Here is a 17,161-nt window from a genome sequence, read left to right as displayed (position 1 = left end):
GGGGGGGGGAGGAGTGGACTCTATGGTGACCATGGGCGGTCCCGGACTCCTTTTTTCTTTTTCTCCTTCACTTTTTGTTTCCACCGCGGGAGGGTTTGTTTTATTGGATGCATATACTGACAGGTGGGCCGTTGTTTGGGGTGGTGGGAGGATGGGATTGTCGTTATTGTTACCGTTTACTGTTTGTGGGTGGGGTGTAAATTTTGGCGGAAAATGCGAAAATGGAGAATAAAAACATTCATATAAAAAAAAGACTACTGCTACATTGTCCTCACTGATTGCAATCCCAAGTTTCATGACATCTGCAAATTTGAAACTATGCCCAAGTCCAGGTCATTAATATATATCAAAAATATAATTAGGAAGTCTAACTGACCATAGGGTTGATTTGAAGCCAAATCTTAGGCGGACAAGCATTTTTCTAAACTCAGTTCAGAAAAAAAACTGTATCAAAATCAACATCACAGAATTGTTACAGTGCAGAAAAAGGCCATTTGGCACATCACCTCTGCATTAGCTCTCCAAATACGCACATGACTGTGCCTTTTCCCCATATCCCTGCACATTGTTTCTATTCAAGTATTCATCTAACGCCTTGATTGATTTGGATCATCACAATTCCAGGCAGTGCGTTCCAAACCCAAATCATTTGTGTGAAAAAGATTTTCTCACATTACAATTGCTACTTTTGCAAATCTGTGCCCTCTTGTTCTTGATCCTTATGCAAGCAGGAGGTTTCTCGCCAAATACTCTGCCCAGCTCCCGTATCAATTTGAACATCTCTATCAAATCTCCTCTTCAAGAGAACAGACCCACCCTCTGCAATTTATCCTCATAACTGAAGTTTCTCATCCGGGAACCATTCTTGTAAACTTCTTCTGCACTCTCTCCAATGCGTTAACATCCTTCCTATATTGTGGCGCCAAAACTTTACACTATGCTCCAACTGAGGTTCATATTATTCTGCCCAAGATCAAGCTCTTCTTGTAAACCAAATATTCTCCTCACAAGGACAAAATAGTAAAATCATGGAATGTTACAACATTGAAACAGGTCAGGACTGTGGTATTATCATAACTGTAAAAACTGCAAGGGTTAATGAAGTGTCGTGAGTAACCACTAGAGGGAGCTACAGTTACAAGTATATAAGGCAGTGATGCTGAGCCTTGTGGGAGTGTGTGTGCAGGTATTAGCTAGAGAGTCAGAAGTTCAAATAGTGTGAGTGAGAGCAGACCATCGTTTATATCAGTTTGAAGATTAGAACATAGAACATAGAACAGTACAGCACAGAACAGGCCCTTCGGCCCTCGATGTTGTGCCGAGCAATGATCACCCTACTCAAACCCACGTATCCACCCAATACCCGTTACCCAACAACCCCCCCAACCTTACTTTTAGGACACTACGGGCAATTTAGCATGGCCAATCCACCTAACCCGCACATCTTTGGACTGTGGGAGGAAACCAGAGCACCCGGAGGAAACCCACGCACACACGGGGAGCACGTGCAGACTCCACACAGACAGTGACCCAGCCGGGAATCAAACCTGGGACCCTGGAGCTGTGAAGCATTGATGCTAACCACCATGCTACCGTGAGGCCCTGAGATTAGCTGTAGATAAGTGTAGTTTAAATGTTAATAATCAACTGTATATTTTTTAGGAGTATGCACCAAATCCAAGTTAGTCGTGTTAATGAATTTATAGCTTTGTTTAAGTTCAACCTATTTTGTGGCCTTTCTGAACACTACGCCAGCCATCCTGAATTAAGCAACGCAAAGAACATCACGAGGACTGCCCCAGTACTTTGTCTCTATATCATCCATTCTCCAAATCTTTCAGTGTACCTTTTAATACTCCTGTCCTTCTGAATTATGATAGGTCCACATGATTAAAACAGGTGAGTCAAGTACCACATTTGTAATGACACTCCACTGGCTCTTCCCACGTCCCCCAGCACACTGAAGATTGCTAGCTTGACAATGCAAGGAATGTGGATGCCTTACCTGTTCTTTAAAGCACCCAGTCAAATACTAGCTTTAAAATCACACCAACCTATGAATGGATTAGAGCACATATGTGTGCAAGCAAATTGTTACATTTGTCACTTGTCCTTATTGCTTTCACATACCTGAATAGAAATTTCATTTTTGTTTATCCAACTTTCTGTCCTCATACTATTTACTGTCATCAACCCTGGTGCCATCACCAAACTTGGAGAGACCGCTCTATCATTTAAGCAATTTATACATTTAGTAAAATTTGAGGCCCTAATACAGATTGTGGTGGACACGCTCAATCACATCCTCCCAATCTGAGTACATTTCCATGATCTCTACTCTTGTTCAATTAACTGGAGGACTCATTGAAGATTTGTTTCTTATTACTTGTGACAAGCCAATTCATTTATTTATTGAACACGACTTGATTATAATGCTATTGTGTAAGAACTTTGAATGGCATCTAATTGAATTTCCACTTCCAAATTCATTGCTGGTCAGCTTTAACACCCAAGAAAAGGTGGAGTCGGAGTTGGGATGTAATTAAAATGTGGAATTTTTAGATCGCGATCTGGCCAAGGTGCCCATTTTCAGTTTCATCAGAAGTGCATTTAGTAGCATTGCTGCCTCACGGCACTGAGGTCCCAGGTTCGATCCCGGCCCTGGGTCACTGGCCGTGTGTAGTTTGCACATTCTCCCCGTGTTTGCGTGGGTTTCACCTCCACAACCCAAAGATGTGCAGGGTAGGTGGACTGGCCATGCAAAATTGCCCCGTAATTGGAAAAATGAATTGGGTACACTAAATTTTTTTTTTTTTTAAAGAAGTGCATTTACGTGTCGGCAAGTAGCTTATCACAATTGGGACCTTGATTAGTACAGGCAGGTAATTATCACTGGAATTAATATCCTAATAAAACATTAAAGAGGCCTGTTTGCGTTGAGTTTAACATTTCCAGCATGAGTTTCCCAGGCAGGGAGCTGAGAAGGGCCACATAAAGCACAGCCCATGCGCCAGAGGAAGGAAGATTGATTCCACAACCCATTCCCAATTCCTCAAGAAACCTGTTACGCTCCCAGCGATCGATCTTCCCTCCATCCCACAATCCAATTTCTCCCCATCACCACTGCTACTATTCACAATTTCTACCCATCCCTTCCCCCAACCAACAGGCACAATTCCCCCCCCCCCCACCCCTCACCCAGCCCATGCCCTTTCATCTTCAACTTCTGTTCCCCCCCCCCCCCCCCCGAATTTTCCAGCCACAATTTCCACTCCATGCCACCTTCTAGCCACAATTCCTGCCTCCAAACTAACTTTTCAACTGAGATTACAAATGGGAAAGTGATTGAAAAGACAATTAGTTGTTTAAGGTATGAGGATCAGAAAGACAGATTTCACCATATAATACTCTTCATCAAATACCTTCACTTTTGTTGGCTCTCAGTCAGTCAAATCCATTCCAAGGACTGTTTTGTCTCTTTATAAATGCTGACTGACCTGCTGTGCATTTCTACTACTTTCTGTTTTATTTCATTGAAAATCTACTCGGCTTGAAAGAAAATGCAGAGACCTGCGATTTATCATATGTGAAAATGAGAAACAAGTGCCCATTCATTCAGCATCTCCAAATATTTGCTTTTAGCCTATCTTTAACTGCTTTTTTCCCCTGACATAATCACTGGGGAATATTTAGCATCTGGAAAAAACAGCTCCAACCTGCATATGTGCAGGATAGCTTACCAAGTCTGTTTCTCTAGTTCTCCAATGGTTGTGTTTAAGTTGTATTATTGTAGTGCTATTTTTTCTACAGACCATGAACCGAACAATTATCCTGTGGAATAATTAGCTTCTAAATTTAAAATACCTCAGAATCTAAAAATGTCCTAGTTGTTGAAGCTAACTTATGAAGGAAACATCTATGTCAAAACCATATTTTCTGGCATGACCTGCAAGATGTCATTTTCCAGTCATACCCTGTGAAGTGAGTGTGCAGGGTTACTAGGTGATAGCAAAGTTGTGCATGGAATAGTGATTCCGTATTTACAGGAATTTCTGTGTTTTACAAGCAACAGGAATCTTCAAACATAGTACTTCACTGAAAGCTAACTTCTCGTAAATTTGTGAAATTGTTCTTCAGACAAACTGCAGAGAAAATGAGAATTATGTTTTCACATCTCCAAAAGATTTGTAAATAAGGCTATAGGTGTGAATTTAGAGCCAAATGAATCAGCATCATAGGGCATGTAATTAATTAATTGTAGCAGATCTTTTAAAGACTATTTACCTGTAAGAACTGGATATGTTTCTCTAAGGTGTTGGATTCCTCTTGTAAAATGAATCTGTAGAAGATATACACAGCTTTAAAACTTAAGAGAATTCCGAAACATGGGAGGTAAAACAATCAAATTCTTACTGAAAGATACCGTGTAAAGTGACCAAATTCTTTTGGATAAGCCAAATCAATCTTTATACATCTCAAATTTTCATAGTTTTTAATAATCTTTATTAGTGTTACAAGTAGGCTTACATTAACACTGCAATGAAGTTACTGTGAAAATCCCCTAGTCACCACACTCCGCCACCTGGAGAAAATTCAGAATGTCCAATTCACCTAACAAGCATGTCTTTCATGACTGGTTAGGTAAGGTTCAATAATAAATATTGCTGATTAAACTCAGTAACTGCGAACTTGAGTTATTAGATGTCATTGAATGACAACCAGAACTTCAACAACAGAAATATAACAGCACACACGTTTTGCTTGATTTCTTTCCCCTCGTTATCATATATTATAGAACCTGCAGAGCCTGGCTATATGGACCCTTCCACCATTGATACCCGGGCCTTGACCAAAAATGGGATCACCAAATAACAGAAAAATTAAACTTGTGCGTTCTTAGACAAGAAAGGCTGAAAATTATGTTACTGTGCATTGCATCTCCGCAGATTTGAGTAAACATGTTCAAATGACATGACTTATCTTCAGATTACCCTGCTCAGACATTATGCATCAAACTCAAATATTATTTTTCCCCTTAAAAGCCCATTTTGTGAAATCATCATGGCTGCAGAGATCAACTAATGGGAATACATCTGCACGCAGGTGTAAAGTAATTAAAACTGAAGGTAACCAGATATACAGGATAGCATCTAGAAGGAATTCTACATTGTGCCAGATTTACAGCAAATCGCTGGCGGCTTGTGGCTGGGAATAGGCCAGACTAAATCAAAAACAGTTCTTGATTCGAACATTCTGCACTGACCGACACACAACAAACACTCCATGACGAGGCTTATGTTAATGCATCTTTTACTAACCTATTTCTTTGCTACATATGGAGGAACGTTTTTGACAACCAGTGATCTTTGGTACAACTTGCAGTTGTAATTTTACAGGTCAGAGTTTTGCAGTGATTGGTTGGCATCAGTGGTCAATAGCAATGCATTTTCCTCCAAATTAGATGGCCATGGCTTCAAGTCCCAGTCCAGAGATCTGTGTATGTAACCTAAACTGGCAAGTCAGCACAGTACTGCTGGTGTACTGAACTGTTAAAGCTTTCACATGAGGTATTAAACTGAATCTCCATCTGTCCTTTCAGATGCACATAAAGATGTCATGGGACTATTCGAAGGGGAGGAAGGTAGTTCTCCTATTGTCTTGAACAGTATTCATCCCTCATTCAATGCATCCACAAACAAATATATTATTATCTCATTCCTTCTTGTGAGGCATTGCGACTGGCTGCTGTGTTTCCCTACGTTACAACATTGACAATGCCCCCCTCCCCACCCAGTCCACCCATGAAGAGAACCCCGCCACTGAAGATTATGCCGGGATTTTTAAAAACATTCATTCAAGGGATATGGGATTCACTGGCTAGGCCAGCATTTATTGTGCATCATTAATTGCCCTTGAGAAAGTGGTAGCGAGCTGCCTTCTTGAGCGGCTGCAGTCCATGTGGGTTGGCAGTGGAATTCTCAGTGGTTAGCACTGCTGCCTCACAGCACCAGGGACCCAGGTTCGATTCCAACCTCGGGTGACTGTGTTGAGTTTGCACGTTCTCCAAGTGTGTGCGTGGGATTCCTCCGGGTGCTCTGGTTTCCTCCCACAATCCAAAGATCAGCAGGTTAGGTGGATTGGCCAGGTTAAATTGCCTCTTAGGGTCAAAGGTTAGATTCGGTTATGGGTATAGGGCAGGGGATTGGGCCTAGGTGGGGTGCTCTTTCGGATGGTCAGTGCAGACTCGATGAGTCAAATTGCCTCCTTCTGAACTGTAGGGATTCTACGAAGTGAGGATTGGTCAAGAATGCAGGTGAGCTGAAGAGTGTCCGGTTAATGGTGGATATAAAAATATCTAGGGTTAATATAATTAGCCAGCCAGTTCTGGTGCAGGGACCAAGAGTTGAATAGCTGTTGCTGACACAAATTCACAAGCAAAGATATCCAACCATTGGGAACCCAGTCTTTACACAGTAAGTGCAATAACATTTTCAGACATTACTTAATTCAGTGTGATCTGACCAGGAAATCATATGGTAAAACCTCCAGAAATAATAAGAGCACCCTACCTAGGCCCACTCCCCCACCCTATCCCCGTAACCCAAATTAACCATTTGACACTCAGGGGCAATTTAGCATGGTCAATCCACCTAACCTGCACATCTTTGGACTGTGGGAGGAAACCTGGAGCACCGGAGGAAACCCACGCAGACGTGGGCAGAACATGCAAACTTCACGCAGACAGTCACCCAAGGTCTGAATCGAACCGGGGTCCCTGTAAGGCAATAATGCTAACCACTATGCCACCCCAAAGCCAGTGACAAGGGTTGGGTATGAACCCACGCATTCAGGGCACAGTAGATTAGCATTCCACATGTGGTGTTGCATTAGTGATTGAACCTGCAGAAAATTCAGCAGAAATAATTTCAACTGGAGGATGGGGTGATGTGTTGGTGTAATAATAATAATGATAATCTATATTTTCACAAGTAGGCTGACATTAACACTGCAATGAAGTTACTGTGAAAAGCCTCATGGCAACCCAAATTATTCTGTTACATAAATTAAGTTGCCTCCATTCAATATCATAGTTCACTTGTTATAGAAGTAATGCGCAAGTTCATGCATAGAGTCCCTACAGTGCAGAAGGAAGCCATTCGGCCCATTGAATATGCCCTGATCCTTCAAATGAGCACTCTATCCCCATAACTTAACACGCACATCCCTGGACACTAAGGGGCAATTTATCATGTTCAATCCATCTAACTCCACACCTTTGGACTGTGGGAGGAAACCTAAGCAGATAGTCACCCAAGGCCAGAACTGAATCTGGGTCCCTGGCACTGTGAGGCAACAATGCTAACCATTGTGCCACCGTGCCACCCAGTGTTTAATTGTTAGTCAAATCAGTCAGAACCTTTGCCTTGATTGATATTTTTTCTAATAATGAGGATTATTTGTGAGACCAATTAAGAGGCTAAAACAATTCTGACTAGGATTTTCTATTCATGAGAGTTTTTCCCAAATGACTGAATTGTATTCTTATATTTAGATACAATATAGAAACTTAATTGTAATGTATGAGGTTTTCAAACTTGATACGCATGCTTAATGTACAATTTTTGCATTACCACCCTATTTCCCTTGGTTCTGCTCACAATAGGTCATACAATTTTCTGTTTTACAAAGAGAGCTGTGCATTTTAAAATATTTACCTGATGTGTAGATATGATCATTCATCACCCCTGTGCTTACTAACGTACAATGAGTTTAACAAAGCCTCAGTTTGAAAATTCTCACTCCTGTACTCTTACCCATCTAAGATTTCAACTCTATCTTTGTAGCCACCTACTTCCCTTCAACCCTCTAGAACTCTGTACCTGTAAATCTGACCTCTTGAGCATTCCTGATTTTCTTTGCTCCACCACTGGTGGCATACCTGTTTTTGCCCTCAGCTCAAAAATGCCTATCCTAAATTGCTCTACCTATGTCCTCCATTAAAGTCCTCTTTAAAACGTACCTCATTTTAGTCATCTTTCATATATTTCCTTCATGATTTGCTGCCACATTTTGCCTTATAAAGCTCCTGCAAAGTTCCTTCGGACTTTTATTTAAAATAACTAGATAAATGCAAGTTGTTGTTGTAGTGCCCTTTTAAGATGTATTGGAATATCTGAACAGTGCTGGGATCATTCAATGGGCTGAAATGGTAAAGGCAACTATAATAGCTATACCATATGAATGATATTTGCACATAATGACATTAATAATGTTAAGCAACCTGTATTTTAGGTTGCAAGGTGCATTTTGCATGCACAGAGCACTAAAACAGCACTAGAGAATTAGCACCAAAAGAATCCTGCAAATGTCACGGTGCCAGCAGCAAGGTACACACTCCAAAGTATGTAGTACAACATTGATACTCTAACAGAGCTATAAGGAGAGAAAAAGGGGAAAAACAAAAAGGAATGGGGTGAAAAGGGAGAACAAAGTAAATGCAAACTAATTCAGGAACAGGAGAATGAAAGGTAGATGCATAATTTGAAGCATTTCCATTGTTATACGCATAGAAAAATAGACAATTGGAGTGAGGCATTGCGTAGGGTAAACGGGACCTCCTCTTGTGCAAGGAAGAGCCTGATACAGTTTAAGGTGGTGCAAAGGGTGTATAGGACTCGGGCGAAAATGAGTGGGTTCTTCCGGGGGTAGCAAATGAGTGTGAGAGGCATGGGAGGGGGCCAAAGAATCACGCGCACCTGTTTTGGGGTTGTGAAAAATTGGGAAGGTTCTGGGTGGGAGTGTTCACAGTCTTAGCCAGGGTAGTGGAGGAGGAAGTGGACCCGGGCCCTTTGGTGGTGATATTTGGGGTTTCAGAGAAGCCAGAGCTCATGGAGAGGAGGAAGGCCGTGTCGTGGCCTTCGCCTCTCTGATTGCACAGTGCTGAATTTTGCTGGAGTGGTGTTAACATCGCCACCGAGTGTAGCGGCTTGGTTTGGTGACCTGTACGACTTCCTGCGGTTAGAGTAGTTAAAATATGAGTTAAGGGGCTTAGCGGGAGAGTTTGTGAAAAGGTGGGGGATGTTTGTGACCGTGTTTGAGGAGCTGTTCGTTACAGGGGGGGTGAGGGGGAGGGGAAAATCTGTACAGACTGTACAGTTGATTGTTGGGAAGCATGTTTCCCGGAGTGTTTATTTGCTGTAACCTGTTTTGATACATGTTTGTAATAAAATACATCTAACGAAAAAAGGAACATAGACAGGAAAACTGGACCAAGATAGTAAACACTGGAGCACTGGAACAGCAGCAGGCTTTGTCACTTTGTCCACTTGGCATACTTCTTAACAAGATGATCTAGAGTGGTTGGTCGAAGAATGCAATGGGCACTCCTATGTACCCTCAAAGACAAAGGCGGCGCCTGGGGCACAACAATAATATTAAATAATCTGGCTATTTAAAAAGAAATAATGGGGACTATGACAGTGCTCTTTGCCATTTTAACCCTTCTCACATTGTTTAATGCACACCCAGCTGCCCGTCTTGTTTATCCTGGAAAGGTTAGACTGTGAATAATTGTGCTGCAATAGTCTCTGATATTTGCATTTTGTGAAATGTCTGTGAGTGGGTGTGGAAGCAGAGGAAGAACAACCAACAATAAGCAATTTAAAACTATCGGGCTGGATTCTCCGCCATCAGGATGCTCCGTTTTGCCGGCAGCCCGGGGGTTTCCTGACGGCGTGGGGCTGCCCCACAATGGGAAACCCCATTGACGAGCCGGCAAAACGGAGCATCCCAGCGGCGTGCTAAACCAGAAATCTGCCGCGGCAAGACGGAGAATCCAGCACATCATGTCTGATTTCAAATGGGCAACGGGCTTAATCATAAATAAAAACAGAAAATGATGGAAATATTCAGAAGTTCAGGCAGCATTTGTGGAGAAACAGTTTACATTTCTTGTTCATGACCTTGCGATAGAACTGGAACATGTTAGGAATGTGGTTATTGAAGAACAGGAGCAGGACAGGAACAAAAGCTAAAATATGTAATTGGGTGGGTGACAGGAGTGATTAAACGTCAAAAGGTATGATAGGGCCACACAAAAGAAGATAAGTACAGAAACCAAAAATGGGAACAGCAGAATCATTATCAACAGTTACTGTGTGGGAGAATGGAGGGCTGTGATTATGATATGAAGTTGTTGAACTCAGTGCTGAGTCTGAAAAAGCTGCAAAGTGCCTAATCAAAAGATGAGGTGCTGTTCCTCAAGTTTACCTTCAGCTTCACTGGAAATGTGTAGCTGGCCTGTTATTTTAATTATCTGCCGCACTGACCTCCGCCTCCTTTTACAATCTTACAGCAGTTTCTTTGTTGCTAAAACAGGGTTTTTTGCCCGAATTCCCTTTAGAGTCTGGCACTTAAATTTACTGTTAGCATTCCTTTGGCGAGGCTGGGAAGCTCAGAGCGATCCAGATGGCAGCTATTACACTTGGCAACAGCCTATATAATGAATTTAAGGATAGCAGTCGGGTTTCTCCTATGAACTACTGCGATCCAGGGGAGGCTGCAGCAGCATTCTGAGATTGGTTTCTCCTTTAAAATGGATGACACAGTCTCTGAAGAGTGGGACCTGTCAGAGAGACTAGGACCTGCCCTTCTCATGTCCAGCAATGTGCCATTGAATGGTACTGAAAACCCAAAGTGCCACAGAATGGCACCTCGGGGTCGCTCCTCGCGCCATCAGGAACCACTGCTGTTTCCCACTGGCCTGAGAGTTTAGTTTGGAGTGGAGTGATCACAACTATTTTCGTCATCCTTCTATTTCTTCTTCTCTGTGCCTTTGTTGCTTTGCTGACCACTATATGTTGCTTGCAAAAAGTGTTCTCTGCAGTGAACCCGCAGCCTGCTCCAGCAAGGTATGTCACTCATAGAAAAAACCCTGGCATCACTGAACACAGGAGGAACCAAAGCTGTTACCGAACCGTCACCTGAGCAATATTACCAATCCATTCTGCCTGTTCAAGGTCCAGCGTAACATGCTTGAAAGACAAACCAATCTCAGAATGCTGCTGCAGCCTCCCCCGGGTCGCAGGCAAGGCCACCGCACCCCCAGTCCCCTGCTCAGCTCCCCTCCCCAGTCCCCCCTAACCCGCAGTTCCCTTCTTCAGCTCCCCAAGTCCCCCCTTCAGCACCCCCTATGCCCCCAGTCCCTCCTTCAGCATCCCCTCACACTCCAGCCCAGTCTCCTTCTTAACCTCCCCCTCACAACCCTTTTCAGTCCCCCCTAATTTACCTCCGCTTCAGTCCCACCCCTTGGCAGTGCCAACTTAGCACCTTGTACAAAGACCAAAAGAACAAAGAACAGTAAAGCACAGGAACAGGCCCTTCGGCCCTCCAAGCCTGCGCCGATCGTGTGTCCTATCTAGATCAACTGCCTGTTTCCTTCTATACCCTGGCTTTTCATGTGTCCATCTAGACAAGTCTTAAAGGTCGCTAACGTATCTGCCTCATCTCACTTGGCAGTGCGTTCCAGGCCAAGTAATCCGAGGGTTGGAAAGGGCCCCAGTAACCTCCCTACAATTGCCTCCAGTGTGCTGAGGGGGGTGGTTCTTCATGGGTAATGGGGGTCAGTGGGGGCTTGTGCTGAGCTAAAGTGGCTCAGGTTGGGGGGTCTTTCCTGGGATGGGGGTTGTTTGGTTGCTCTTCCCATCTGCAGCCTTTAAACCCTTTAAACATTCTGCCAGTATTTCAAAAATACAGTTGTGATAATAAAGTAAAAGTGGATCCATCTGTAACCCTAAACCCTTTAAACTGCCTGTGAGCATGACACATTCAAAGATCTGTGAGATGAAGATATTCCCTTTAATGTGTAAACCTTTGAAGTGTTTTTTTCACAGTCAATGTCATTGCCCTTTAAAGTATTGAAGATTGTTTGTATGCCTAGAAGCCTAAAAGCTTTGAACTGCATTGTTTACATTATATTTCACGGATGATTGCCTTTTACAAACTTTCTGATTGGCAGGTCCAGGCAGTTTCAAAGAAAATATTAAGACAGGTTATTTATATAGCTCTGCAGGGATCCAGTAATTCAGGGGAGCAGATGTTTTTCTAACCACAGTTTTTTAAAGACGCTGTCTCTTTGTTCTCAAGACCTTTGTTCTCAAGAGCTTCCAAGTTCTGATAACAAAGAGACAGCCTTTAAAAAAAAACTTATAGGCCCTGAAAATGATTTTCTGTGGACTAAAGGGCAAGACAGACCAACCGGCATAGTGGCACAGTGGTTAACACTTCTGCCTCACAGCTTCAGGGACCTGGATTCAATTCCAGTGTTGGGTCACTGTCTGTGTGGAGTTTGCACTTTCTCCCAGTGTCTGTGTGGGTTTCCTTCAGGTGCTCCGGTTTCCTCCCACAGTCCAAAGATGTGCAGGTTAGGTGGATTGGGCATACAAAATTGCCCCTTAGTGTCCAAAAGGTTATGTGGGGTTACTGGGTTATGGAATAGGGTGATGGCATGGGCCTAAGTAGGGTGTTGTTTCCAATGGCCAGTGTAAACTCGATGGGCCAAATGGCCTCCTTCTGCACTGTAGGGATGCTCTTTCATTCTAGCCAATGGCATTGTTTTTCTTTCAATTTTGCAGAATCAGGAAGAGCAGAATTCCCTTCCTGCCCACCGACCCCAAAAAAATACATCAGCCTATTTCAGCTAAACAAAATGAATGATGACCATTCCTCAGGCTAGTGCCTTGACTGATTAGAGTCAAACTGCCTGGTTTAAATTTCAATCAACGCTTGGCAATTAACTGCCAGTCACTATCAATTGGGGCTGGTTTAGCACACTGGGCTAAATCGCTGGCTTTTAAAGCAGACCAAGGCAGGCCAGCAGCACGGTTCAATTCCCGTACCAGCCTGCCCGAACAGGCGCCAGAATGTGGCGACTAGGGGCTTTTCACAGTAACTTCATTGAAGCCTACTCGTGACAATAAGCGATTTTCATTTCATTTTCATTCCCATGGCAATGCCTTGACCAATCAGAGACCACTTGCCAACCAATCAGTACTCTCTTCATACAGTATGAAGTTACTGTGTTCTCTTGCATTGACATCTGCCCTGCTGAGTGCAAGATGAAAATCTCCAATAAAATATCTCTTTTTTCAATAAATAGATTTAGTTTAATCTAAAATGAATCATTCAACACACTTTCCATGTTGTTACCAAATACTTTGATGATGCCACAACTAATAACAGATTATGCCATAATAGTGTGATAAAAATGAGTTCCTGACTGGATATCTACTTAGTGCTAATTTAAAATGGAAAATTACTTAACCATTTTACATCTGGTTAGATAGTCAGATACCCTGTGTATTACTTGTAACATTAAGATACTCAGAAAGGTTAAAAAAAATCAGCATTGCAGTTGAATTGACTGCAGTAATCTGATCATTTTCACTGAAATATTATTTCAGTTCCACTGTTACAGAATTCCTCCCTTTCTATTTGGGGATTCAGGTAGCGAGGGAATGGATGAGACCCCATAAGTGGAACTTAACAAAGCTGGTGAAGGAGGCCAGGGAGGATCTTTGGAGGTGGGATACACTGCACTTAACATTGGCGGCAATGGTCCACGTGATGAAAATAAATATTCTGCTGAGGTTCTTTATTCCAAAGATCGTTTTTTCGGAAAGTGGATGCGATCATCTCGGACTTTGTATGGGCGGGGAAGGTGCCGAGGGAGGGGAGGACACTGCTACGGAGGCAGAGGCAGCAGGGGGGGGGGTTTGGCGTTGCCAAACTTGCTTCATTACTGTTGGGTGGCGAATGTGAACAATGTGCGGTGGTGGTGGGAAGGAGAAGGGGTAGAGTGAGTTAGGATGAATCTTGTAAGGGGTCTAGTTTGAGAGCTATGGCAACAGAAGCGTTGCCAACGGCTCTAAGTAGGTATTCAGGGAGCCCGGTGGTGCAATCCACGGTGAAGATATGTAATCAGCTGAGGAGGCACTTTATGATGGAAGGGATGTCAGTGCTAACGCCGCTGTGCGAGAATCATGGGTTTGAGCTAGTGGGGGTGGATAATGTATACAGGAGGTGGAGGGATGTGGGGTTGGTCAAGGTGAGGGATTTGTGTTTCGAGGAATGGTTCACCAGTCTGGAGGAGCTAAGGGGGAGGGCAGAGCTGCCGAGAGGTTGAGAGTTCAGGTATCTGCAGGTTAGGGACTTTGGCCGAAAGGTCTGGAGGGTTTCCAGAATACACCCTGCTGGAGCGACTGCTGCTTCCGGATGTGGAGGAGGAGGGAAGAATTTGGGATATGGTGAAGATCAAGCAGAAATGGGAAGTGGAGTTGGGAGGAGAGATCAATTGGGGAGTATGGAGTGAGGCACTGCGAAGGGACCTCCTCTTATGCAAGGATGAGCCTGATACAGTTTAAGGTGATGCACAGGGTGCATATGACTCAGACGAGAATGAGTGGGTTCTTTCAGAGGGTAGCAGATGAGTGTGAGAGGGGTGGGCGGGGGCAGCGAATCATGCACATATGTTGTGAGGTTGTGAAAAATTGGGAAGACTCCAGGCAGAAGTATTCAGGGTAGTGGAGGAGGAGGTGGACCTTTGGTGGCGATATTTGGGGTTTCAGAGAAGCTGGAGCTCATGGAGAGGAGGAAGGTCGATGTTGCGGCCTTCGCCTCTCTGATTGCACGGAAGTGAATTTTGCTGGAGTGGTGGTCGGCATCGCCACTGGGTGTAGCGGCATGGTTGGGTGACCTGTACGACTTCCTGCAGTTGGAGAAGATAAAGTATGAGTTAAGGGGCTCAGTGTGGAGTTTGAGAAAAGGTGGGGGATGTTTGTGACTGGGTTGGAGGAGCTGTTTGTCGCAGTGGGGTGGGAGGGGGGGGGGGGGGGGGTGGGTGGTGAGGGGAGGGTGGTGGGGGGATGGCAAGGGATGGTGAAAAAGGGAAAAATCTGAACAGACTGTCGAGTTGATTGTTGGGGAGTATGTTTCCCGGGGTGTTTAACCTGCTTTGAAACATGTTTGTAATAAAATACATTTATAAAAAAAGAATTCCTTCCTTTCATAGATTCATAGAATTTATAGTGTAGAAGGAGGCCATGAAGCCCATCAAGTCTGCACCGGCCCTTGGAAAGAGCACCCTACATAAGCCCATGCCTCCGCCCTATCCCCATAACCCAGTAACCCCACATAATGTTTTGGATGCTAAGAGGAAATTTAGCATGGCCAAACCCTTTATTTATCTTTCTTGAATTTCTATCCAAATAAGGTGCAACCTAGCGTGGCCAATCCATCTGCCCTGCACATCTTTGGGTTGTTGGGGATAGACCCACACAGACACGGGGAGAAAGTGCAAACTCCACACAGGCAGTCACCCGATGCCGGAACCAAACCCAGGTCCCTGGTGCTGTGATGCAGTAGTGATAACCACTATGCCACCCTGACAGGGCGAGCATCTCAATTTCATTCACGTGAAATTATATTTCGAAACAGGGTGATTTGGCTACCTCAGGTGAGATTTGTACATGAGACTTCTGCCTCAAGCAATAAGCCAATTGCAGTTGAAATTTCATTACAATCATTTTGAAATATTTCACTGTTGCTCATCCACCCCAAGGGTATCAGTGAGTATGAGCATTTTATCATGGTCCTCCTTCTTTCCCATACCTGCTCACCCATCCTCAGCACTATCACATTTCCCCTTCTGCCCCACATTCACACACTGGTAGTTGTAACAATGCAATATAATTTTGTTGCTAGTTCCCCCTCCAAGACATACAACATCCTGGCTTGGAAATATATTGCCGTTCCTTCACCGTTGCTGGGTCAAGATCTTGGTCCACACGGGCTACATTGGTTCAAGAAGGTGATTCACCACCACTTTCTTGAGGGCAATTAAGGATGGGCAATAAAGGCTGGCCTAACCAGCAATGCCCACATCCTGTCAAAATTGTTTTAAAACATTTAACTTTTATGCTGTTAGTTTTAAATTCTGGATAATTTTCTCAATAAAACATATATTTTTAATTTCCTTGAGCTTTAGAAAAAAGTAAACCCTTTCTTCCCCTTAATGATTCCCCCCCTCCCCCCTTAAAATGGTCACCATGTACTAAGAGTACAGGCAAGCTACCTGATTGCAAGCATCTACCCATGCTTCTTCATAGCTGGCTCTAGGGATCTTTGCAGATGGTCTGAAAAAACTTATTAATCAAGGCCTCTGAATTGGGGCAGCAGAAGATTTCCTCATTCGAGCCCCTGTTTTAACTGCCTCAATTTGAGAGTTTGGGATAAGCTCACAGAAGAAATAAATGGGGAGCACTTTTTGAAAAGAGCAGGTCTTCTTCCTGAAATGAAATGAAAATTGCTTATTGTCACAAGTAGGCTTCAAATTAAGTTACTGTGAAAAGCTCCTAGTCGCCACATTCCGGCGCCTGTTCAGGGAGGCTGGTGAAGGCAACGCCAAGCTTTTGCTTGGGGATCTTTTAAGCTTCTGCAATTATGTTACACGTACACAACATCATCTGAAATAATGCAGCTTTAACACAGGTTCCTACATATTGGGACTTCCCTGTTATCATTTTACAAACATGAAAAAACAACAAAGACCAACATTTTCTCCACTCACAATGTGGCTTTTTGATAATACTTCAGTAAAAGTTGAAGACTCCAAAACAGGGCAAATGATACTCACTGTAAATGCGTCACAACCTCATCAATACTTTGAACATTCATCTTGTCTTTTATGGCTTCTATGTTATCCTTGCAGTTGTAAAGAGGTGAAAGGCTAGAAAAGGAAGGGGTCAAAGTGAAGGACAATATTTTTCTAAAAATCTACATATATTTCCAGTAACTTCTCACAAGATCCTGGATTTATACAATTGAATGATCTTAACAGTTGCCTGAATCCAGTGTCTGTAAAACATTATTTCACTTGTTTGCTTTGTGAGGTCACTCCAATGTAATGCTCAAAGAGTGCGGACTGATCTGAGCTTTTTGTCCCCTTTGGGCCTATTTATACAAAGCCACATAATGGCAACTGATCTGCCAGTACATCTGCTGTTCAGTTTTCCTTCAATTGCAGCTACACCCAGGAATTCTGTAATACAGCCTTTAACCAGTCTATGAAAATAAGGCTGTTGTGTTATGCTTCTTCATGTAGCAT

The 17,161-nt window shown here is 43.4% G+C and overlaps 1 protein-coding gene across 4 annotated transcripts in view; it reads right to left on the bottom strand.

The window, feature by feature from the left end:
- The window catches only part of ccdc24 (coiled-coil domain containing 24), a 143,142-nt gene that overhangs the window by 36,098 nt on the left and 89,883 nt on the right, over positions 1 to 17,161 (bottom strand). For all 4 annotated transcript variants that reach the window (XM_038794109.1, XM_038794110.1, XM_038794111.1 and 1 more), the window contains 2 exons: positions 16,691 to 16,783; positions 4,285 to 4,339 (listed from right to left, as the gene is read on the bottom strand). In XM_038794109.1, the coding sequence (XP_038650037.1) occupies positions 4,285 to 4,339; positions 16,691 to 16,783 (148 nt within the window). The remainder of the gene's footprint in view (positions 1 to 4,284; positions 4,340 to 16,690; positions 16,784 to 17,161) is intronic.

The sequence above is a fragment of the Scyliorhinus canicula genome, chromosome 4 (assembly GCF_902713615.1).
Source record: "Scyliorhinus canicula chromosome 4, sScyCan1.1, whole genome shotgun sequence".
Classification (NCBI taxonomy): Eukaryota; Metazoa; Chordata; class Chondrichthyes; order Carcharhiniformes; family Scyliorhinidae; genus Scyliorhinus; species Scyliorhinus canicula.
Note: the sequence above shows the minus strand (reverse complement) of the source record. Positions and strands in the feature narration are given on the sequence as shown.